This window comes from Phyllobates terribilis, unplaced genomic scaffold, assembly GCF_046119375.1.
Source record: "Phyllobates terribilis strain yellow unplaced genomic scaffold, ASM4611937v1 Scaffold_8__6_contigs__length_399053987, whole genome shotgun sequence".
Taxonomy (NCBI): domain Eukaryota; kingdom Metazoa; phylum Chordata; class Amphibia; order Anura; family Dendrobatidae; genus Phyllobates; species Phyllobates terribilis.
This window is the reverse complement of record NW_027362768.1, coordinates 188,449,598-188,473,258: the sequence shown is the minus strand read 5'-3', so window position 1 is coordinate 188,473,258 and position 23,661 is coordinate 188,449,598. Positions and strand designations below refer to the sequence as shown.

The window sequence follows — 23,661 nt, the reverse complement described above, 5'->3', positions numbered from 1 at the left end:
ATATACGGGCAGCAGGGGGCACAGGACGTCCCCCAATGTGAGGCTCCTAGACCCCACCCTGAGGACAGAGGCTACAGGGGTTATGGTCAGAAATAATTACATACAGTGGTGGCCAAAAGTATTGGCACCCCTGCAATTCTGTCAGATAATACTCAGTTTCTTCCTGACAATGATTGCAATCACAAATTCTTTGGTCTTATTCTCTTCATTTAATTTGCTTGCAAGGAAAAAACACAAAAGAGAATGAAGCAAAAATCAAATCATTGATCATTTCACACAAAACTCCAAAAATGGGCCGGACAAAAGTATTGGCACCCTCAGCCTAATACTTGGTTGCACAACCTTTAGCCAAAATAACTGCGAACAACCGCTTCCGGTAACCATCAATGAGTTTCTTACAATGCTCTGCTGGAATTGTAGACCATTCTTCTTTGGTAAACTGCTCCAGGTCCCTGATATTTGAAGGGTGCCTTCTCCAAACTGCCATTTTGAGATCTCTCCACAGGTGTTCTATGGGATTCAGGTCTGGACTCATTGCTGGCCACCTTAGAAGTCTCCAGTGCTTTCTCTAAAACCATTTTATAGTGCTTTTGGAAGTGTGTTTTGGGTTATTGTCCTGCTGGAAGACCCATGACCTATGAGGGAGACCCAGCTTTCTCACACTGGGCCCTACATTATGCTGCAAAATTTGTTGGTAGTCTTCAGACTTCATAATGCCATGCACATGGTCAAGCAGTCCAGTGCCAGAGGCAGCAAAGCAACCCCAAAACATCAGGGAACCTCCGCCATGTTTGACTGTAGGGACCGTGTTCTTTTCTTTGAATGTCTCTTTTTTTTCCTGTACACTCTATGTTGATGCTTTTTCCCATCTACTTTTGTCTCATCTGACCAGAGAACATTCTTCCAAAACGTTTTAGGCTTTCTCAGGTAAGTTTTGGCAAACTCCAGCCTGGCTTTTTATGTCTCGGGGTAAGAAGTGGGGTCTTCCTGGGTATCCTACCATACAGTCCCTTTTCATTCAGACGCTGACGGATAGTACAGGTTGACACTGTTGTACCCTCGGACTGCAGGGCAGCTTGAACTTGTTTGGATGTTAGTCGAGGTTCTTTATCCACCATCTGCACAATCTTGCGTTGAAATCTCTCGTCAATTTTTCTTTTCCGTCCACATCTAGGGAGGTTAGCCACAGTGCCATGGGCTTTACACTTCTTGATGACACTGCGCACGGAAGACACAGGAACATTCAGGTCTTTGGAGATGGACTTGTAGCCTTGAGATTGCTCATGCTTCCTCACAATTTGGTTTCTCAAGTCCTCAGACAGTTCTTTGGTCTTCTTTCTTTTCTCCATGCTCAATGTGGTACACACAAGGACACAGGACAGAGGTTGAGTCAACTTTAATCCATGTGAACTGGCTGCAAGTGTGATTTAGTTATTGCCAACACCTGTTAGGTGCCACAGGTAAGTTACAGGTGCTGTTAATTACACGAATTAGAGAAGCATCACAGGATTTTTCAAACAGTGCCAATACTTTTGTCCACCCCCTTTTTTAGGTTTGGTGAGGAATTATTTCCTATTTGGCTTTAGGACAATTCTTTTTGTGTTTTTTTCATTGAAGACAAATTAAATGAAGATAATAATACCAAAGAATTTGTGATTGCAATCATTTTCAGGAAGAAACAGAGTATTATCTGACAGAATTGCAGGGGTGCCAATACTTTTGGCCACCACTGTATAGATCTGTGCAATGTATAGATCGGCTTCTCTCCGGCTTGTGGTGTTTCTGCCGGGATTTTTGGTTCGTTTTCTTATGCACTTTCTAAACCCCAAAACCTTTCATTTATGTGATGCAAAATTGCTGCTAAAAGAAATCAACTCTTTGGGTGCAGTTCATGGAAAACTTGTCCCAAAATCACCAGCTTTATTCACACATCAGTATTTTTGATCAGTATTTCATCAGTATTTGTATTTTCCCAAAACCAGGAGCGTCTCCATATACAGAACAGGTGTCAATCATTCAATTATAGTTCCACTCCTGGTTTTAGCATAAAAAGACTGACACAAAATACTGACGTGTGAATAAGCCCTTAGGCCACAGCCCCACTCTCAGTATTCGATCAGTATTCGGTCAGTATTTGTTCTCAGGAGTGGGTGATAAATGCAGAATTGGTGACTTGTTTCTATTCTACCTTTTCTCTGATTGTTCCGCTCCTGGTTTTGGCTCCCACTCCTGAGAAAAAATACTGACCGAATACTGACCAGATACTGATAGTGGGGCCGTGGCCTTAGACAAATATACACAGACACACTGGAAACCACCAGAGTATATTCACACACTGCAGAAATCTGTCACGCGTGCTCCCACCATTAATCCACAGGACAGGTGGGAACTTGCGGAGACCCCACTGACCCCGTGAACGCGGCTCTGACGTCCTGATGGAGCGGAGCACAGGTCAGACACAAAAGTCCACCACTCCACTCCCATCGGGCGTTCCAGGGTCCCGCTCTCAGACTGGGGGTCCCAGCGATCTGCACATCTTTTGCATTATGGTTGGGAATAACTGAATCACAAATCTCTAGAACCAGTGAGCAGATCCCGGTGGATCCTGAAGACGAGGGGCTTGTGTGTGGAGGATACAATGATCAGCAGCAGCCCTATTGTCACATAGGATTTCTGACAAGGATTTTAAAGTGGATTCCACCCCTCCCCCCTAAAGAAACCCCTTTATAATCAATGGAACAAAGGACTTTTTTCTGCAATATTCTGCATAATCTAAGAGCAAAAATCACACCGTGCCCTCCCCTGCTCCGTATACCTGGGGGATATCTGCTCCTCAATCTCAATGTGTGAGTTATGAAATACGGCAGCCGCATGGCACCATTCACACTGCATCCATTATTAGTGAATCCATTGCTGCGATTAATTAGTGAACAAGATCTTGTATTTTTCTTTCATTTTTAATTGTCCTTGTGTAAAGTGGACACATGGATACGGACGAGACGCCCGGCCATGCGGAGCACCGCGGACGGGTTTTCATACCTCGTCTGAACACGACCAAAGTTTATTAGTGTTGAGCGAGTATGTTCTGTCCGAGTATGCTCCTCGGGCCGAGCTCCGAGTATTTACAGCTGCTCGGTGATATGGTTGAATCGCTCCCGTGTGCATGATTTGCAACTGTTTGACAGCTTTATTACATGTGAGGAATGTGTAAGAAATAGACAATCACATGTAATAAAGCTGTCAAACAGTTGCAAATCATGCACACGGGAGCGATTCAACCATATCACCGAGCAGCTGTAAATACTCGGAGCTCGGCCCGAGGAGCATACTCGGACAGAACATACTCGCTCAACACTAAAGTTTATACATTTTTTGACAAGTCGTGTGCGTAGATTGTGACTGCCCTCCACATTGTGGGCAAGCGACATCTCGTGTGTAAAACGGACCGGACCGGTGCACGCCGGCATCTTTCCGGATGTGTGCATTCCCTCCAGCGCTGCGGGCGGCTTCACGGGAGTTATTTGTGTTTACAGGTTGCAATAGAGTCCATATGTCAGATGTGATCAGGAGATTTCTGCAGAGCGCGGCAGGCACGCTGGGGTATGGGGGGACTTCTGCAGAGCGCGGCGGGCGTGCTGGGGTATAGGGAGATTTCTGCAGAGCGCGGAGGGCGTGCTGGGGTATGGGGGGGATTTCTGCAGAGCGCGGCAGGCATGCTGGGGTATGGGGAGATTTCTGCAGAGCGCGGAGGGCGTGCTGGGGTATGGGGGGATTTCTGCAGAACGCAGTGGGCATGCTGGGGTATAGGGGGATTTCTGCAGAGCGCGGCGGGCGTGCTGGGGTATGGGGGGGATTTCTGCAGAGCGCGGCAGGCATGCTGGAGTATGGGGAGATTTCTGAAGAGCGCGGTGGGCGTGCTGGGGTATTTCTGCAGAGCGCGGCGGGCATGCTGGGGTATGGGGGGATTTCTGCAGAGCGCGGTGGGCATGCTGGGGTATGGGGGGATTTCTGCAGAGCATGGCGGGCATGCTGGGGTATGGGGGGATTTCTGCAGAGCGCGGCGGGCATGCTGGGGTTATGGGGGGATTTCTGCAGAGCGCCGCAGGAGTGCTGGGGTATGGGGGGATTTCTGCAGAGCGCGGTGGGCATGCTGGGGTATGGGGGGATTTCTGCAGAACGCAGTGGGCATGCTGGGGTATAGGGGGATTTCTGCAGAGCGCGGCGGGCGTGCTGGGGTATGGGGGGGATTTCTGCAGAGCGCGGCAGGCGTGCTGGAGTATGGGGAGATTTCTGAAGAGCGCGGTGGGCGTGCTGGGGTATTTCTGCAGAGCGCGGCGGGCATACTGGGGTATGGGGGGATTTCTGCAGAGCGCGGTGGGCATGCTGGGGTATGGGGGGGATTTCTGCAGAGCATGGCGGGCATGCTGGGATATGGGGGGATTTCTGCAGAGCGCGGCGGGCATGCTGGGGTTATGGGGGGATTTCTGCAGAGCGCCGCAGGAGTGCTGGGGTATGGGGGGGATTTCTGCAGAGCGCGGCAGGTGTGCTGGGGTATAGGGGGATTTCTGCAGAGCGCGGCGGGTGTGCTGGGTTATGGGGAGATTTCTGCAGAGCGCCGCAGGTGTGCTGTGGTATGGGGGGATTTCTGCAGAGCACGGCGGCCGTGCTGGGTTAAGGGGGATTTCTGCAGAGCGCGGCGGCCGTGCTGGGTTATGGGGGATTTCTGCAGAGCGCGGTGGGCGTGCTGGGGGGATTTCTGCAGAGCGCGGTGGGCATGCTGGGGTATGGGGGGGGATTTCTGCAGAGCATGGTGGGCATGCTGGAGTATGGGGGGATTTCTGCAGAGCGCAGTGGGCGTGCTGGGGTATGGGGGGATTTCTGCAGAGTGCGGTGGATGTGCTGGGGTATGGGGGGATTTTTGCAGAGTGCGGTGGATGTGCTGGGGTATGGGGGGATTTCTGCAGAGTGCGGAGGGCGTGCTGGGATATGGGGGGGATTTCTGCAGAGCGCGGTGGGCATGCTGGGGTATGGGGGGGGATTTCTGCAGAGTGCGGTGGATGTGCTGGGGTATGGGGGATTTCTGCAGAGCGTGGCGGGCGTGCTGGCGTATGGGGGGATTTCTGCAGAGTGCGGCGGGCGTGCTGGGATATGGGGGGGATTTCTGCAGAGTGCGGTGGATGTGCTGGGGTATGGGGGATTTCTGCAGAGTGCGGTGGATGTGCTGGGGTATGGGGGATTTCTGCAGAGCGTGGCGGGCGTGCTGGGGTATGGGGGGATTTCTGCAGAGCGCGGTGGATGTGCTGGCGTATGGGGGGATTTCTGCAGAGTGCGGTGGGCGTGCTGGGGTATGGGGGGATTTCTGCAGAGCGCGGTGGATGTGCTGGCGTATGGGGGGATTTCTGCAGAGTGCGGTGGATGTGCTGGCGTATGGGGGGATTTCTGCAGAGTGCGGCGGGCGTGCTGGGGTATGGGGGGATTTCTGCAGAGCGCGGTGGATGTGCTGGCGTATGGGGGGATTTCTGCAGAGTGCGGTGGATGTGCTGGGGTATGGGGGATTTCTGCAGAGCGTGGCGGGCGTGCTGGCGTATGGGGGGATTTCTGCAGAGTGCGGCGGGCGTGCTGGGGTATGGGGGGGATTTCTGCAGAGTGAGGTGGATGTGCTGGGGTATGGGGGATTTCTGCAGAGCGTGGCGGGCGTGCTGGCGTATGGGGGGATTTCTGCAGAGTGCGGCGGGCGTGCTGGGATATGGGGTGGATTTCTGCAGAGTGCGGTGGATGTGCTGGGGTATGGGGGATTTCTGCAGAGCGTGGTGGGCGTGCTGGCGTATGGGGGGATTTCTGCAGAGTGCGGCGGGCGTGCTGGGATATGGGGGGGATTTCTGCAGAGTGCGGTGGATGTGCTGGGGTATGGGGGATTTCTGCAGAGTGTGGCGGGCGTGCTGGTGTATGGGGGGATTTCTGCAGACTGCGGTGGATGTGCTGGGGTATGGGGGATTTCTGCAGAGTGTGGCGGGCGTGCTGGCGTATGGGGGGATTTCTGCAGAGTGCGGTGGATGTGCTGGGGTATGGGGGATTTCTGCAGAGCGTGGCGGGCGTGCTGGCGTATGGGGGGATTTCTGCAGAGTGCGGCGGGCGTGCTGGGGTATGGGGGGATTTCTGCAGAATGCAGTGGGCATGCTGGGGTATGGGGGGATTTCTGCAGAGTGCGGTGGATGTGCTGGGGTATGGGGGATTTCTGCAGAGCGTGGCGGGCGTGCTGGCGTATGGGGGGATTTCTGCAGAGCATGGCGGGCGTGCTGGGGTATGGAGGGGATTTCTGCAGAATGCAGTGGGCATGTTGGGGTATGGGGGGATTTCTGCAGAGTGCGGCGGGCGTGCTGGGTATGGGGGGATTCCTGTCTCCTCTGCATGTTCAGGGGATGGAGCTCCCTTTTGTACCCACCACACTCCTCCATCACGGCAAAGCTGGCAGCACAGGTGTACGGGCAGCTGCAGCTCCGCGCCCTCACTGTATACAGCTGTATACTCCTCACCTACCTGTCACACAGGCTGCTCCCAGCACTGATGGAGCCTCAGCAGGGGGAGGGGCCGCTTCCGGGGGCGGGGCCAGAGCGGAGCGACCTGCACAAAGCGGAGGAGAAAGAAGAGGGGAAGAAGAGAAGAGGGGATGAGAGGGAATGAAGGGATGGGGGAACAAGAGGAGGAGAGGGGATGAAAGGAATATGGGGTGAGGGGCACCAGGGGTAGAGAGGGGTCTGTGCCCTGAGTCAGGGGTGGACATAACAATGGTGGACTCTGCAGCTGCTCAGGGTCCCGGTTCTGCCTCCAGATCAGGTGGGATTGTGCATTATGATGAACTATTGGACTGTAAAGGGCCCATATACTGTTCTTGCCTCTTTATTCTGCGTCCTGTGCCCTGAATTTACAGGCGGTGATCATGAACGGCATCTTGTCACCAGGATTCTCCACACACGGCAGAGCGGCCATCAGAACCTTCTCCGTGATTGACAGCAGGAGAGCGGCCATCAGAACCTTCTCAGTGATTGACAGCAGGAGAGCGGCCATCAGAACCTTCTCAGTGATTGACAGCAGGAGAGCGGCCATCAGAACCTTCTCAGTGATTGACAGCAGGAGAGCGGCCATCAGAACCTTCTCAGTGATTGACAGCAGAAGAGCGGCCATCAGAACCTTCTCAGTGATTGACAGCAGAAGAGCGGCCATCAGAACCTTCTCAGTGATTGACAGCAGAAGAGCGGCCATCAGAACCTTCTCAGTGATTGACAGCAGAAGAGCGGCAATCAGAACCTTCTCAGTGATTGACAGCAGAAGAGCGGCCATCAGAACCTTCTCAGTGATTGACAGCAGAAGAGCGGCCATCAGAACCTTCTCAGTGATTGACAGCAGAAGAGCGGCCATCAGAACCTTCTCAGTGATTGACAGCAGGAGAGCGGCCATCAGAACCTTCTCAGTGATTGACAGCAGAAGAGCAGCCATCAGAACCTTCTCAGTGATTGACAGCAGAAGAGCGGCCATCAGAACCTTCTCAGTGATTGACAGCAGAAGAGCGGCCATCAGAACCTTCTCAGTGATTGACAGCAGAAGAGCGGCCATCAGAACCTTCTCAGTGATTGACAGCAGGAGAGCGGCCATCAGAACCTTCTCAGTGATTGACAGCAGGAGAGCGGCCATCAGAACCTTCTCAGTGATTGACAGCAGAAGAGCGGCCATCAGAACCTTCTCAGTGATTGACAGCAGGAGAGCGGCCATCAGAACCTTCTCAGTGATTGACAGCAGAAGAGCAGCCATCAGAACCTTCTCAGTGATTGACAGCAGAAGAGCGGCCATCAGAACCTTCTCATTGATTGACAGCAGAAGAGCGGCCATCAGAACCTTCTCAGTGATTGACAGCAGAAGAGCGGCCATCAGAACCTTCTCAGTGATTGACAGCAGAAGAGCGGCCATCAGAACCTTCTCAGTGATTGACAGCAGAAGAGCGGCCATCAGAACCTTCTCAGTGATTGACAGCAGAAGAGCAGCCATCAGAACCTTCTCAGTGATTGACAGCAGGAGAGTGGCCATCAGAACCTTCTCAGTGATTGACAGCAGAAGAGCGGCCATCAGAACCTTCTCAGTGATTGACAGCAGGAGAGCGGCCATCAGAACCTCAGTGATTGACAGCAGAAGAGCGGCCATCAGAACCTTCTCAGTGATTGACAGCAGGAGAGCGGCCATCAGAACCTTCTCAGTGATTGACAGCAGAAGAGCGGCCATCAGAACCTTCTCAGTGATTGACAGCAGAAGAGCGGCCATCAGAACCTTCTCAGTGATTGACAGCAGAAGAGCGGCCATCAGAACCTTCTCAGTGATTGACAGCAGGAGAGCGGCCATCAGAACCTTCTCAGTGATTGACAGCAGGAGAGCGGCCATCAGAACCTCAGTGATTGACAGCAGGAGAGCGGCCATCAGAACCTTCTCAGTGATTGACAGCAGGAGAGCGGCCATCAGAACCTTCTCAGTGATTGACAGCAGAAGAGCGGCCATCAGAACCTTCTCAGTGATTGACAGCAGGAGAGCGGCCATCAGAACCTTCTCAGTGATTGACAGCAGAAGAGCGGCCATCAGAACCTTCTCAGTGATTGACAGCAGAAGAGCGGCCATCAGAACCTTCTCAGTGATTGACAGCAGAAGAGCGGCCATCAGAACCTTCTCAGTGATTGACAGCAGAAGAGCGGCCATCAGAACCTTCTCAGTGATTGACAGCAGAAGAGCGGCCATCAGAACCTTCTCAGTGATTGACAGCAGAAGAGCGGCCATCAGAACCTTCTCAGTGATTGACAGCAGGAGAGCGGCCATCAGAACCTTCTCAGTGATTGACAGCAGAAGAGCGGCCATCAGAACCTTCTCAGTGATTGACAGCAGGAGAGCGGCCATCAGAACCTTCTCAGTGATTGACAGCAGAAGAGCAGCCATCAGAACCTTCTCAGTGATTGACAGCAGAAGAGCGGCCATCAGAACCTTCTCATTGATTGACAGCAGAAGAGCGGCCATCAGAACCTTCTCAGTGATTGACAGCAGAAGAGCGGCCATCAGAACCTTCTCAGTGATTGACAGCAGAAGAGCGGCCATCAGAACCTTCTCAGTGATTGACAGCAGAAGAGCGGCCATCAGAACCTTCTCAGTGATTGACAGCAGAAGAGCAGCCATCAGAACCTTCTCAGTGATTGACAGCAGGAGAGTGGCCATCAGAACCTTCTCAGTGATTGACAGCAGAAGAGCGGCCATCAGAACCTTCTCAGTGATTGACAGCAGGAGAGCGGCCATCAGAACCTCAGTGATTGACAGCAGAAGAGCGGCCATCAGAACCTTCTCAGTGATTGACAGCAGGAGAGCGGCCATCAGAACCTTCTCAGTGATTGACAGCAGAAGAGCGGCCATCAGAACCTTCTCAGTGATTGACAGCAGAAGAGCGGCCATCAGAACCTTCTCAGTGATTGACAGCAGAAGAGCGGCCATCAGAACCTTCTCAGTGATTGACAGCAGGAGAGCGGCCATCAGAACCTTCTCAGTGATTGACAGCAGGAGAGCGGCCATCAGAACCTTCTCAGTGATTGACAGCAGAAGAGCGGCCATCAGAACCTTCTCAGTGATTGACAGCAGGAGAGCGGCCATCAGAACCTTCTCAGTGATTGACAGCAGAAGAGCGGCCATCAGAACCTTCTCAGTGATTGACAGCAGAAGAGCGGCCATCAGAACCTTCTCAGTGATTGACAGCAGAAGAGCGGCCATCAGAACCTTCTCAGTGATTGACAGCAGAAGAGCGGCCATCAGAACCTTCTCAGTGATTGACAGCAGAAGAGCGGCCATCAGAACCTTCTCAGTGATTGACAGCAGAAGAGCGGCCATCAGAACCTTCTCAGTGATTGACAGCAGGAGAGCGGCCATCAGAACCTTCTCAGTGATTGACAGCAGAAGAGCGGCCATCAGAACCTTCTCAGTGATTGACAGCAGAAGAGCGGCCATCAGAACCTTCTCAGTGATTGACAGCTCTGGATCTGTTGCACCGCGCAGTGATAAATGTCCCCAGCGATGTTCTGCTGCTCCACAACCTCGTGGCCTCTAATGCTGGATCTTGTAGTTCTACGCCTCATGCAGACCTGTCTCATCACATCTGCCCACAGTCATTAGATAACTGTTCAGCAAAGAAAAGATTCCAGATCACCATTTACACCCCTCCACCACCACCACATATAAATCCAGAGACCCGGCAGGCCGCCTACTAATGCAAACAAAGTCCAACCGAAGAAAAACAGGAGCCGGCGTCTCCAATAAAATATAAATGATTTTATGGATGTTCCATTAAATTCCATTCCATTAAAAAATCATAACAGGAATGTGACAAGATGACGCGTTTCGACTTTACAGTTTTAATTGTAACATTATTTGTACTGTGGATTCCTTACTGTTAATGGCAGCAGAAATTCTGCAAACCCACAAAACCATAAAACCACAAAACCACAAAACCATAAAACCATAAAACCACGGCCGCCATTAATAAGTAGGAGGAAATCTGCAGCTAATTTCTGCTTCTATAATGGAAAGATGCTGCAATCGGAGCCCCCCAATCACAATGGCTTAACCCCTGTGTGACTCCCCCCAGTCCACGGGCGCTGGAAAGAGAAGGAGGACAGAGGAGTCTGGAGGGAGGAGGAGGAGGACAAAGGAGTCTAGAGGGAGGAGGCCAGAGGAGTCTGGAGGGAGGAAGAGGACAAAGGAGTCTGGAGGAAGGCGGAGGAGGACAGAGGAGTTTGGAGGGAGGAGGACAGAAGGAGTCTGGAAGGAGAAGGAGGACAGAGGAATCTGTGGGGAGGCAAAGGACAGGGCAGTCTGGAGGGAAGAGGAGGGCAGAGGAGTCTGGAGGGAAGAGGAGGACAGAGGAGTCTGGACAGAGGAGGACAGATGACTCTGGAGGGAGGAGGAGGAGGACAGAGGAGTCTAGAGGGAGGAGGCCAGAGGAGTCTGGAAGGAGGACAGAGGAGTCTGGACGGAGGAGGACAGAGGAGACTGGAGGGAGCAGGAGGAGGACAGAGGAGTCTGGAGAGAGGACAGATGACTCTGGAGGGAGGATGCGGAGGAAAGAGGAGTCTGGATGGAGGATGCCAGAGGAGTCTGGATGAAAAAGGAGGACAGAGGAGTCTGGAGGGAAAAAGAGGAGGACAAAGGAGTCTGGAGAGAGGAGGAGGACAGAGGAGTCTGGAGCAGGGCAGAGGGGGTTAGGCAGTCACTTTCTCATAGAGAACACAGGAACGCTTCCTGTGTATAGGGGCACGTTTGCAATTGACATTGTTTCTCTATCTGCTGTCATTCTTCTGTTGTATGAGCCTTTATCTTTCATAGTGTACAGCTTGTTTCCGAGGAGCTCGGCCATTATTAAGTGCCCAGTACTTGCTGGGTGTTCACAGTACTTACAGTGCAGGAGAAGAGTTACCTCCTAACATCCCAGCCACCCTCTCCAGCCCATTGATTTCTGCACAGGTATCTGCTCACCTCCCTCCTCCTCCTTCTCAGCTCCTGACAGAACTCTTATCAGTCCTGCTCAATCCCCAGCATCAGCAGTTATCAGAGCAGTTCACCTAATCATGGCTCTCACTGTCTAGCACTGGGCAGCCCTGTATCCCAGTGACCAGCCTAGTCACTGATTAGGGCTGACTGACCACCTTAGTGACTTAATGAGCCGCACACCTTATGTACTAGCGGGGGTGAAAAAAATAAGTAAAAAAGTTAGAGAAAAAAAAAAGGTGTTTTGTCGTTTTTCAATCACCGCACCTGTGGCCCAAAAAAATCAACAGTGAAAGCGTTCTATGTAGCCGAAACTGCATACATAGTCCACAAGGTGGCGCTGTGTCTGCTAAATGCAATACAGAGGCTGGACACAAGGTGCAGATTTTGCGGCCTGCCGCTAGATGCCGCTGTGACTGCGCGGTGCAGAGCTTCAGGCGGCCGCCAGGTGTCGCTGTGACTTAGCCCAGCCCCGGAAGCCGCAGACACCGAGAAGACAGGAGAAATAGAGTCGCGGCCCCGGGGCCACAGACAGCGGAGACCGGAGCCGGAGCGGGGCAGGTGAGCGGCGACCGGGGCGGCCAGGGCACGACCCCATGTGTCACATATATAGCCTGAGGACGCTGCAGACTGTGCAGGAGATATATATGTGCAGCTGTGTAATGGGTGTGTATATTAATATATATATATATATACTGCACCCCCATATGTCCTATATATATATATATATATATATATATATATATATATATATATATATATATATATACACACACACACACACTGCAGTCTGTGCAGAAGGAGTAATATAGTTATATACAGTATAATGGGTGTGTTCACATATATATACTGCACCCCCATATGTTATATATATATATATATATAACAGTTTGTGCAGAAGGATATATACTCTTTATATATACAGCTGTATACAGGGTGATGGGTGTGTGTATATACTGCACCTCCATATGTCATCTATACACTGTATACAGCAGCGCAGTCTGCACAGGAGGATATAATCTGCAGAGCTGTGTACATTATACACCCTGCACCTGTATACGCCCCGCTCTGTATACACACTGTATACGCTCCGCCTGTATACACGCTGGCCCGTGTACCTATGGATACTATTCGTCCTATTGTTACATGGTGACAGTTTTGTGATTTTCTATGTTGTGCTTTTTTCATGATGTTTTGGCCACCGGGTGGCAGCGTTACAGGAAGCGTAAACTGTGACTGGAGAAGAAATTCTAAGACTTTTTCTGAGGTCCTGGTCATTGGTGAATGAATCCGGTGATTTCCTCATCATTCTGCTATGTGGGTTTTACTTCCACATCCGAGTGAGCGCTGGATGGGGGAGGCGCGTCCCGATAGTTGCTGTCTCCCAAAGAAGAGGGGGTGGAGGGGTGATTGCATACGACATCTGCCTGATAGCCGAGCTCCGATCTGGAGCCAGAACTTATTCTCCTATAGAGTCTTCTGCATCAGTCGTGTAATAAAATGTCTGCATTTTCTGCTGCTCAGATAAAGGAGGAGGATACAGCTGCCTGTAATGGGTTCAGGGAGAGGACATAACTGCTGGTAAAAGGTTAAAGGGGGATGTCTGAAAATAACAGTGACCACAAGCACCGAAGTGGCGGTGACAGAAGGAGTGTAGCGGTGTGATAGAAGCTGCAGTCACTTCTCCATCACCGCGGCCGAAACAGAAGGTCATCAAGGGACGGTGGTGACAGAAGCAGTGGACGAAACGCAGCGCTGTGTGTCTCTCCCAGTAATGTAGGCTGGATGTGACCACAGTGTGTCTCTCCCAGTAATATAGGCTGGATGTGAGGTCTGTGTGTCTCTCCCAATAATATAGGCTGGGTGTGAGCTCTCTGGGTCTCTCCCAGTGATGCAGGCTGGGTGTGAGCTCTGTGGGTCTCTCCCAGTAATATAGGCTGGATGTGAGCTCTGTGGGTCTCTCCCAGTAATATAGGCTGGATGTGAGCTCTGTGGGTCTCTCCCAGTAATATAGGCTGGATGTGAGCTCTGTGGGTCTCTCCCAGTAATACAGGCTGGATGTGAGCTCTGTGGGTCTCTCCCAGTAATACAGGCTGGATGTGAGCTCTGTGGGTCTCTCCCAGTAATACAGGCTGGATGTGAGCTCTGTGGGTCTCTCCCAGTAATACAGGCTGGGTGTGAGCTCTCTGGGTCTCTCCCAGTGATGCAGTCTGGGTGTGAGCTCTGTGAGTCTCTCCCAGTGATGCAGGCTGGGTGTGAGCTCTGTGGGTCTCTCCCAGTAATATAGGCTGGGTGTGAGCTCTGTGGGTCTCTCCCAGTAATATAGGCTGGGTGTGAGCTCTGTGGGTCTCTCCCAGTAATATAGGCTGGGTGTGAGCTCTGTGGGTCTCTCCCAGTAATATAGGCTGGGTGTGAGCTCTGTGGGTCTCTCCCAGTAATATAGGCTGGGTGTGAGCTCTGTGGGTCTCTCCCAGTAATATAGGCTGGGTGTGAGCTCTGTGGGTCTCTCCCAGTAATATAGGCTGGGTGTGAGCTCTGTGGGTCTCTCCCAGTAATATAGGCTGGGTGTGAGCTCTGTGGGTCTCTCCCAGTAATATAGGCTGGGTGTGAGCTCTGTGGGTCTCTCCCAGTAATATAGGCTGGGTGTGAGCTCTGTGGGTCTCTCCCAGTAATATAGGCTGGGTGTGAGCTCTGTGGGTCTCCCCCAGTAATATAGGCTGGGTGTGAGCTCTGTGGGTCTCTCCCAGTAATATAGGCTGGGTGTGAGCTCTGTGGGTCTCTCCCAGTAATATAGGCTGGGTGTGAGCTCTGTGGGTCTCTCCCAGTAATATAGGCTGGGTGTGAGCTCTGTGGGTCTCTCCCAGTAATATAGGCTGGGTGTGAGCTCTGTGGGTCTCTCCCAGTAATATAGGCTGGATGTGAGCTCTGTGGGTCTCTCCCAGTAATATAGGCTGGATGTGAGCTCTGTGGATCTCTCCCAGTAATATAGGCTGGATGTGAGCTCTGTGGGTCTCTCCCAGTAATATAGGCTGGATGTGACCACAGTGGGTCTCTCCCAGTAATATAGGCTGGATGTGACCACAGTGGGTCTCTCCCAGTAATATAGGCTGGATGTGACCACAGTGGGTCTCTCCCAGTAATACAGGCTGGATGTGACCACAGTGGGTCTCTCCCAGTAATACAGGCTGGATGTGACCACAGTGGGTCTCTCCCAGTAATACAGGCTGGATGTGACCACAGTGGGTCTCTCCCAGTAATACAGGCTGGATGTGACCACAGTGGGTCTCTCCCAGTAATACAGGCTGGATGTGACCACAGTGGGTCTCTCCCAGTAATACAGGCTGGATGTGACCACAGTGGGTCTCTCCCAGTAATACAGGCTGGATGTGACCACAGTGGGTCTCTCCCAGTAATACAGGCTGGATGTGACCACAATGGGTCTCTCCCAGTAATACAGGCTGGATGTGACCACAGTGGGTCTCTCCCAGTAATACAGGCTGGATGTGACCACAGTGGGTCTCTCCCAGTAACACAGGCTGGATGTAACCACAGTGGGTCTCTCCCAGTAACACAGGCTGGATGTGAGCTCTGTGGGTCTCTCCCAGTAATACAGGCTGGATGTGAGCTCTGTGGGTCTCTCCCAGTAACACAGGCTGGATGTGAGCTCTGTGGGTCTCTCCCTGTAATACAAGCTGGATGTGAGCTCTGTGGGTCTCTCCCAGTAATACAGGCTGGATGTGAGCTCTGTGGGTCTCTCGCAGTAATACAGGCTGGATGTGAGCTCTGTGGGTCTCTCCCAGTAATATAGGCTGGATGTGAGCTCTGTGGGTCTCTCCCAGTAATGCAGGCTGGATGTGAGCTCTGTGGGTCTCTCCCAGTAATGCAGGCTGGGTGTGAGCTCTGTGGGTCTCTCCCAGTAATGCAGGCTGGGTGTGAGCTCTGTGGGTCTCTCCCAGTAATACAAGCTGAATGTGAGCTCTGTGGGTCTCTCCCAGTAATACAGGCTGGATGTGAGCTCTGTGGGTCTCTCCCAGTAATGCAGGCTGGGTGTGAGCTCTGTGGGTCTCTCCCAGTAATGCAGGCTGGGTGTGAGCTCTGTGGGTCTCTCCCAGTAATGCAGGCTGGGTGTGAGCTCTGTGGGTCTCTCCCAGTAATGCAGGCTGGGTGTGAGCTCTGTGGGTCTCTCCCAGTAATGCAGCCTGGGTGTGAGCACTGTGGGTCTCTCCCAGTAATGCAGGCTGGGTGTGAGCTCTGTGGGTCTCTCCCAGTAATGCAGGCTGGGTGTGAGCTCTGTGGGTCTCTCCCAGTAATGCAGGCTGGGTGTGAGCACTGTGGGTCTCTTCCCTCCTTTTTATTTTGCTTTGGGGTCTGGAGAGGCTCTTTCAGAGAGTACTAAACGCCTTTTCATCTTATTACCTGATTTTATTCAGATCGAATTGATTTGCCCAAATGAATTTCGGAAGATTCACGTTCAGCGCCGGTCAGGAGCGGACTTGGTCGCCCTCCCAGCGGCTGCCATACCATTGTGCTCAGAAATGGAAATGTTGCAATTCAGTTGCAGATTCTCAGATGGCAGAAATGCAACATGTGGATACAATGTGACCTTCTGGGATATTTCCCTGTGTTTCCCCACTACCTGATTATGACTTGTGCAGTAAGCGGCCGTCCTGTGTATCTGCACGGAGATCCGGAATGTTCTGTACGTCCACATATTCCGCTCTCGTGTAGGAGCCGCTCGCACGTCACAGTATAGGGCGTCGATACATTATCTCGCCACCAGCCCTATACATTATTTATTAGCTCTCAGCGAGGCGCTGATGGATACACGGCCGCCCTGTGCTCGGCCACCTCCACGTTGGATGTGATTACTCGCTCGTACCCTGTGTTATATACTGGTGTATGTGTGATTGTCTGCAGCCCTGCTACCTCTGATATTAATGGGGTTGTTTGCAACACTGACTAGTATCCAGCGAGGTGGTCCCGGTTTGGCCTGGACTTGGGGAGGTGTAAATGGCTGCTGTGATACAGGGTCCGTCCGCTCCGTTACCACCCGCTCTCGTTTCTGGCATCACAATATAGATTATTTTTTTTTTTATTTTGCAGAACGAGAGGCTTCGGACTTTACAATGTCCTCCTTGGCAGGTGATTGCCCCCATCTAGAGTCTGTGGGCGAGGTGACCAAAGAAGAGCTGATTCAGAAATCACACGTGAGTCGCCATCGTTCCTATAAAATGCACGGCCGGCCATAGACCTGTGTATTGGAGAGCGTCCGTACACCGGCACCGTACACCGTGCCGGACAGACCGCTGCATCCGCTCCAATGTGACGAGAATGGCTGCGCCTGGCATGATGTTCTGCTGTAGACTGGTCGTACTGGGCACAAAGGGCCCACAGAGCTTTAGAAATCATGACTGCTCCTATTATGGGGGCACCGTGTAGGGTGATGACTATTAGTGCTGCGGCTGAAATGTGGGCACCAGACAAGGCTGTAATTACCAGGTGGGCACTCCATACTGCTCCAATGGCTTACATGGGCACTAGGTGGACTTGTATGTGGGCACTGGATTGGGTCAGAACCATTCAAAGGACTGCGGCTGAAATGTGGGCAGTAGATGGGGCTCGAAATGCTTCATGGCCAGTAGATGGGCACTTTGGCTCTTAACCGCTGCATGGGCACTTGGTTTGTGCTCCTACTACCATGTGATAGCTGGGACTGGTATATGGGCTTTGTCTATTGCTTGCCTTTTGTATGGACACTAGTCGGGGCTTGGCGCTGGGTTGGGCTCTGGCTACTATGTGGCCCCGGAGTTGGCACAGACTATTAGGGCAGTCAACGATGGATGAAGCTTAGACCTCTGTGATTCTATATGGGCACTAGTTTGGCACCTAGTTGGGCTTTGGCTTCCCAGTGGGCACTTATTGGGCGCCATCTCTAATTAGCTGATATTGGGAGGGGGGGGACACGCTGCTAGGAGAACAGTGGCCCGGGCTACTGAGGGGGTATTGGTTTGAGTTGATTACCATGCGGGCACTGTTGGAGCGGAGGTTTCGGCATGTGCACGGCCTATGGATTGAGGATAGAGGGGTGATGGTCACTATTTCACATCACCCAAAGCTGCGTCGCCCACATCTGCGTCGCCCACTGCCCCTAGACTGGGGGGAAGGGGGAGTCACTCAAGTGTGCACTTAGCAGCAATTATAAGGCAGTCGGTGGCCGCGCCTCAGGTCTGACCATATTCCCTGGGATTTCAGTTCTTAGCCGGTCACCCCCCGCCGCACACAGCTGGTGCCCATTTACTGCCAGCTCTCTGCAGCGCTGGGCTTTCCCGCACGTGCACATTCCCAGAAAGTTCCTTCTTCATTTCCTGCTCAGAAATCTTTTTCCAGTCCCACCAACAATTAGTATTAATATCTGTCCTTAACTGGAAACTGCAGGAGGCGCAATTTTGCATTTCTTCTCCGCAGCGCGGGGTTATGTCGGATCCTTTCAGGAATATCTGCCTATAACGCTCTGTTCCCTTGTTATCCTGTGTAGGGCATCTGCCAAGACTGCAAAGTCAAGGGACCAAATCTCTGGGCTTGTTTAGAGGTAAGCCAGCATCTTCTGATGCCCCCTCTCGTGCCGTCCCCCTGTGCCGTCCGGTAACTCTCGCTCTCTCTCTGTAGAATGGCTGTTCCTATATCGGCTGCGGAGAGTCGCACGTGGACCACAGCACTACTCATTCTCAGGTCAGTATTGCTGCATCTTTACCTGGCTCAGCGCCCCCCGCAGGTGGGCGAAATCTGAGATCTACATGGCTGCACGGTGCGCACAAGTGGCGGTGATGGCTTCTGCAGATGTGCAGTGTATTGTGCAGCTCCCGGCACCATCACGTGGGCGTTTGCTGGACCTCCACCCGCTGGACACCTCCCTGGATAATAATCGGACACATCGGTTCTATATTAGGATTTTAATCTTTTGTTTTTCTAAAGGATTTAAATGTGGTTTGTAATAATCATCGCAGACGAGATTTCACAAAATTTCATCAACCCGCTGTAGAGAGAATCTGCAGCATAAATGTCCCCGACTGCGGCAGTCGATGCTTGCAGAGCGGGGTCTGCAGCGGAGAAGTGCAGGTCGGGCGGCGGCGGCGGCCCATGAGACGCGCTGATATTTCTCCTGTGCTGCGCACGTGCGGTGATGCAATCTGTTCCCCGGGGATCTGGGTGATGGTTATTATTGAGGAGGAGATCTCCACCTCCTGACTATTGTGATTATATAGAAGCACATCTGATGCCCTGACCATGCTGCATCCACATGTATCTGCCCAGGACCACGGCACAGTGCCGGCTGATACCTGCCGACCGGCCGTGCACCTCGCGGGCGTCTCAGCATTGCTGCAAATATCCCAGTGCAGAAGATGGAAGCAGCGGAGAACCCCCTTAAAGAAAACTTTTTCACTAAGTTTCTTTTTTTTTTTTTTTTTTTTTTAAATTTAACCTGAGTCCCTCCTCCAATCCCTGCTGATTCTGGAACCGGTTTTCTTTTTCTTCTCTGCCGTCCGTTCAAAAGTTATTTCTCCAGTAATAATGGTGCAATAATAATGGTGTGGGCAGCGCAGATGATCGAGAGATGCCCACAGCCCGACCGCTGCTCCATCCATTCCCTACAGGGCTTTCTGGCTGTCCTATAAAGACTGAATGGAGCCGCTGTTGGGGCTGTGCGCTGCTCTGCTCCAATCTAACCAGGGGGGGTAGAAGAGCTCCGTTCTCCTGACCATTGCCGGTCCCGGCGGTCGGACCCCCACTGATCTAGAATTTGACACCTCCCTTTACTGGAGATCCCTTTAACTTAGAAATCCCTTATTAGAAAAAGCCTCTCCGGTGATGCCAGAACTCTATGGCACGTGCCCACCAGTGATTATCTGCCAGTCATTTTTTTACAGTTTCTGCTTCCATTTTTTTGGGGGGGGGTCTCCTATTAGACAATCCCTTTAAGTAAAACAAGTTGTCTTTTTTTTTTTTTCCTAATATTTATTTAGTAACTATCAGCCTGAGTTCCGAAACAAATAAGTTTCGGAAGCTAGAACAGTGTGCTCTACTTAATAAAACTAACTCAAATTACCCATGTCTATTCACTTTCAGACTTTTTACACGATAAACAACAAAGTTGTCATAATTAATAAATTAGTAAATGCCATTACTTAAAACAGAAATAAAAGTTATAAGATTAGAGACTTTCGCCAATTCAAAAAGTGAATTGCCCAGGGCATATCGCGTGGAAATCCAAGCTACTAATGCCCATTGGCTGCGAACAGTATTGCAGCGTTTATTAGAGCGGGGTCCAAGCTGCAGTACCAGACACAGCCTTGTGCACCAGAGCGGCGCTGTTGTCCGGAGCGTGGGTAGTAATCTGCTGTATATGGTTATTAACCCCTTCACGTAGGACACCAAGCATTGCCTCACTGTGAACCTCACCACGCTGCGGGTCTGGTGCTACACCTGCAGTAAGGAAGTGTTCCTGGACCGGAAGCTGAGCGCCGCCCCATCTGCTCCTAACGCCAAACCCCAGGAGAGCGGCCCTGCGCAGGTACGAGCCGCAGAGAGGGGGGAAGGAGATGGCAGAGCAGAGCCGCCGTGTCGTCCGGATCTGTAGTAACCGTCTGCTTCATCCCAAAGGAATCGAGGATGACGTCGAATCTGACGCTGAAGACGCCGCCGGCTGTGACTTATGAGAACCTGGACATCGAACTGGAGGAAGACGAGCTGAAGAGCCGAGGTGGGCTCATAACGGGGGTGTCCCAGATACGAGGCCAGTGCTATAGGGGCGGTCCATACGGCTAAATGTTAGGGGCCCACAAGGAGGCGCTATTCCGTGCTGATGCTTTCTATTCCCCAGAGATGAGTGAATCAAATTTGTAGCAAATTTCCCCCTAATTTGTATTTGGGAAAATCTGAAATTTTTGGGATTGATGAGCACAAATCCAACAAAATGACGGCTGGTCCGGGGTTAAAATAAGACGCATTATACTCGCCTGTTCTGCCGCACTCCAGCTTCTCGGTCCTCCGCTCCAATCTTCGGTTCTTCTCGCTTTGAGACTTGTTCCGTGTGTATTCTCTTTTTCTTTTTTTTCTTTAACCCCGTCCATTTATTCTGCTTTCAGATTTGACGAGTCCTCAGATAATAAATGCAATTTTGCTGCAATTAGGACTGATTATAGTCAGATGGAGTCTGCTGACCCTATCGCTGTGGTGTTGGGGGGGTCAGAGCTGATTCTCCACTGATGATGGATGATGCAGAAGATAAGGATCAGGCTGGTGGATTTCAGCATGCCCGATCCTTTGTTCTCATGGGGAGATGCTTATTTCCCTCTCTGTGCATGTGTGGGGGGGTCTGGAGGAATGGCCAACCACCGAACGCTCACCTTTTTAATGTATGTACCCCATTAACTTGGTGCATTTTTTTGGCCTTTTGTGCCCTTCTCTCGGCACAGACAGTGCCTCTCCGGTGCCTGTGGTGTTATTGATCGGCTGATTGCATTATTTATGATGTTTAGGTCTCACCGGGCTGAAGAACATTGGAAACACGTGTTACATGAATGCAGCTCTGCAGGCGCTGTCCAACTGGTAAGCACGCTGCCGCGTACGCCGGGGCGCAAGCCGCCTGCATGTAAAGTGCTCCATGCGATCTACGTATGTGCGGGCAACTACTACACCCATCTGCTCTGCGGACGAGCGCGCGGAGCTACATGAAGTCGATTTACCATTTATCATAAATCTAAGCCGTTTTTGAGGCATTAAACCTTGTTTCCTAGGAGACCGACCACCGCAGCTGTCTAGCTTGTAAGCACCGCAATGAGGCTGGCCGGGGTCAGGCACTAACACCGCCATCCTGGCAGCTTCACAGAAGTGCTTACAAGCTAAAAAAATTTCTTGTAACCACTAGGCATGTTCGGCCACCCAGCGGTGGTCGGTCTTTTGGCAGTGAGAAAAGTGGTGCACCTTAATGATAAAATTGCACCAGACCACTTTTTAAGCATGATGGTTCACCTCCCACTGTTAGATCGGAACGTGAAGCCAATGAGTCAAGTTTTGCCAAATTCTGGGCAGATTATATCACTACATTGAGCGTCAGAGGTGCGGCCGAGCCCTGCGCCATAATTTACGGAGTGTCCTCCATTCCACATGCGAATACTAATCAGATTCTGTCTCCTTTTCCCCCAGCCCCCCTCTGACGCTTTTCTTCCTGGACTGCGGTGGGCTCGCTCGTACAGACAAGAAGCCCGCCCTGTGTAAAAGCTACCAGAAGCTGATGTCGGAGATCTGGCACAAGAACCGGTAGGTCCGAATATCTGCCCCCTGACACAAGATGAGCACGTTCCAGTTCTGTTTCCTACCCTTTATCCTCCCCCATGTTCCAGTCTTTGCACTGCAAACACCATTTTTGTGACCTCCGTAGTGAAGCGAGTTGTTGGATTGTGTCGCTTCATATCTGAAATGTGAACTTTTTTTTATAATCAGTCGGGTTAATCCTCTAACAGATCCCTGTCCTGGTCTTCTGTCCTTCTCCCCGTTCTCCCCAGGCCCGGCTCTGTCATACCTACTAATCTGTTTCAAGGCATAAAAACAGTAAACCCGACCTTCCGTGGCTACTCCCAGCAGGTAAGACTCCTCTGCCTGCGTCGACTCTTGAGATCAGAGGTGTGTGATGTTGGGAAGGTCCTCGGAAACTGTCTGGTGTCTCGGGACCGGTGCTGTGTGATGGTGAGAAGATCCTCGGAGACTGTCTGGTGTCTTGGGACCGGTGCTGTGTGATGGTGAGAAGGTCCTCTGAGACTGTCTGGTGTCTCGGGACCAGTGCTGTGTGATGGTGAGAAGGTCCTCGGAGACTGTCTGGTGTCTTGGGACCGGTGCTGTTTGATGATGGGAAGATCCTTTGGAGATGGTCTGGTGTCTGGAGATGGTCTGATGGGTCTGGTGTCTCGGGACCGGTGCTGTTTAATGGTGGGAAGGTCCTCAGAGATGGTCTGGTGTCTCGGGACTCTCTCTGACACCTTTAGTGAATTGATGCTTGGCCCTATATGATTACTTAACAGGCTGGTTAATCGCTTTACTTAGTGACCTGCAAGTGTGTGTGTGTGTTTTATCCATTTGTAAAGGGAGAACTGAAATAACGGCCCCCCAAGCTTTTGGGCTGATTTCCAGTAATTTTGATGAGATTGGTTGACAGTCTCGTGTATGGAGCCAGTCCACGTGTACCTGGACCATGCAGCCTGGACATGATGAGCGGGTCCTCCGGGGCGAGAGACGCTCTTTATAGCCACTGTCCACGATGGCCTCAGATGAAGGTCCTGAACAGAGGCCCCCCTCTCCTATCATATTAGTATAGGCAGTTTTTTCAGTGAGGAAACTGCAGCATAACGATGAAGGTCTGGTGCACCATGATGAAATGGCAAATATGTGATCTCACTCCGTCCCCTTGCAGGATGCCCAGGAATTCCTGCGCTGCCTGATGGACATTTTACATGAAGAGCTCAAAGAGCAAATGTTCGAGGCAGAAGAGGATCGTCAGCCCAGGATCTTGGAAGAAATCATGGAAGAAGAGAAGAACCAATCAGACAATGACTTCCAGTCCTGCGAGTCCGGATCCAGCAGCGATCAGACGGAAAACGAGAGTCGGAAGCTATCGGAGGAACTGTCCGAATCGGCCATGTTAATCCAGGAGGACCAAAAGGAGCAGGAGGCGGTGAAGTCCTGGCAGAAAGAAAAGAAGAACTCTAACCATGTAAACCAGGACAACTGTCTGCAAGATCTGGAGAAGAACCTGGAGAGCCTGACGGAGGACAATGAATACTCCTCCCAAGGAACCATCAAGGTCCAGATCCAGAGTCGGATATCGGGTAAGTGACGGGCCGCAGTCAGTGCCCCGACCTCAGATGCACGACGAGGGGACTCAGCTTGTCATGTCCTGTGTTGTAGACTACGCCACTGAAGTCCTCATGAATGACCTGTCCGCCTCTCAGACTCCCCTGCTGAGTGACGGCTCCGCACCCCACGTGTCAAGCAGCCCCCCGAAATCCGGATCGCTATGGACAAGCCATAAAAAAGGTATCATGGGTGCACACA

The 23,661-nt window shown here is 51.8% G+C and overlaps 2 protein-coding genes across 3 annotated transcripts in view; one reads left to right on the top strand and one right to left on the bottom strand.

Annotated features, from left to right (window-relative positions):
- MIGA1 (mitoguardin 1) overlaps positions 1 to 6,602 on the bottom strand; it is a 64,449-nt gene extending 57,847 nt beyond the window's left edge. For both annotated transcript variants that reach the window (XM_073643931.1, XM_073643932.1), the window contains exon 1: positions 6,538 to 6,602. The gene's annotated coding sequence lies outside the window, so the exon portion shown is untranslated. The remainder of the gene's footprint in view (positions 1 to 6,537) is intronic.
- A 5,397-nt stretch (positions 6,603 to 11,999) lies between these two features.
- Positions 12,000 to 23,661, top strand: part of USP33 (ubiquitin specific peptidase 33) — a 32,866-nt gene continuing 21,204 nt past the window's right edge. Inside the window, exons 1-11 of the mRNA XM_073643930.1 lie at positions 12,000 to 12,117; positions 16,660 to 16,763; positions 18,092 to 18,145; positions 18,223 to 18,285; positions 19,982 to 20,125; positions 20,215 to 20,314; positions 21,093 to 21,162; positions 21,760 to 21,873; positions 22,119 to 22,197; positions 23,021 to 23,435; positions 23,515 to 23,643. Of these exons, the coding sequence (XP_073500031.1) occupies positions 16,683 to 16,763; positions 18,092 to 18,145; positions 18,223 to 18,285; positions 19,982 to 20,125; positions 20,215 to 20,314; positions 21,093 to 21,162; positions 21,760 to 21,873; positions 22,119 to 22,197; positions 23,021 to 23,435; positions 23,515 to 23,643 (1,249 nt within the window). The 5' untranslated portion in view covers positions 12,000 to 12,117; positions 16,660 to 16,682. The remainder of the gene's footprint in view (positions 12,118 to 16,659; positions 16,764 to 18,091; positions 18,146 to 18,222; positions 18,286 to 19,981; positions 20,126 to 20,214; positions 20,315 to 21,092; positions 21,163 to 21,759; positions 21,874 to 22,118; positions 22,198 to 23,020; positions 23,436 to 23,514; positions 23,644 to 23,661) is intronic.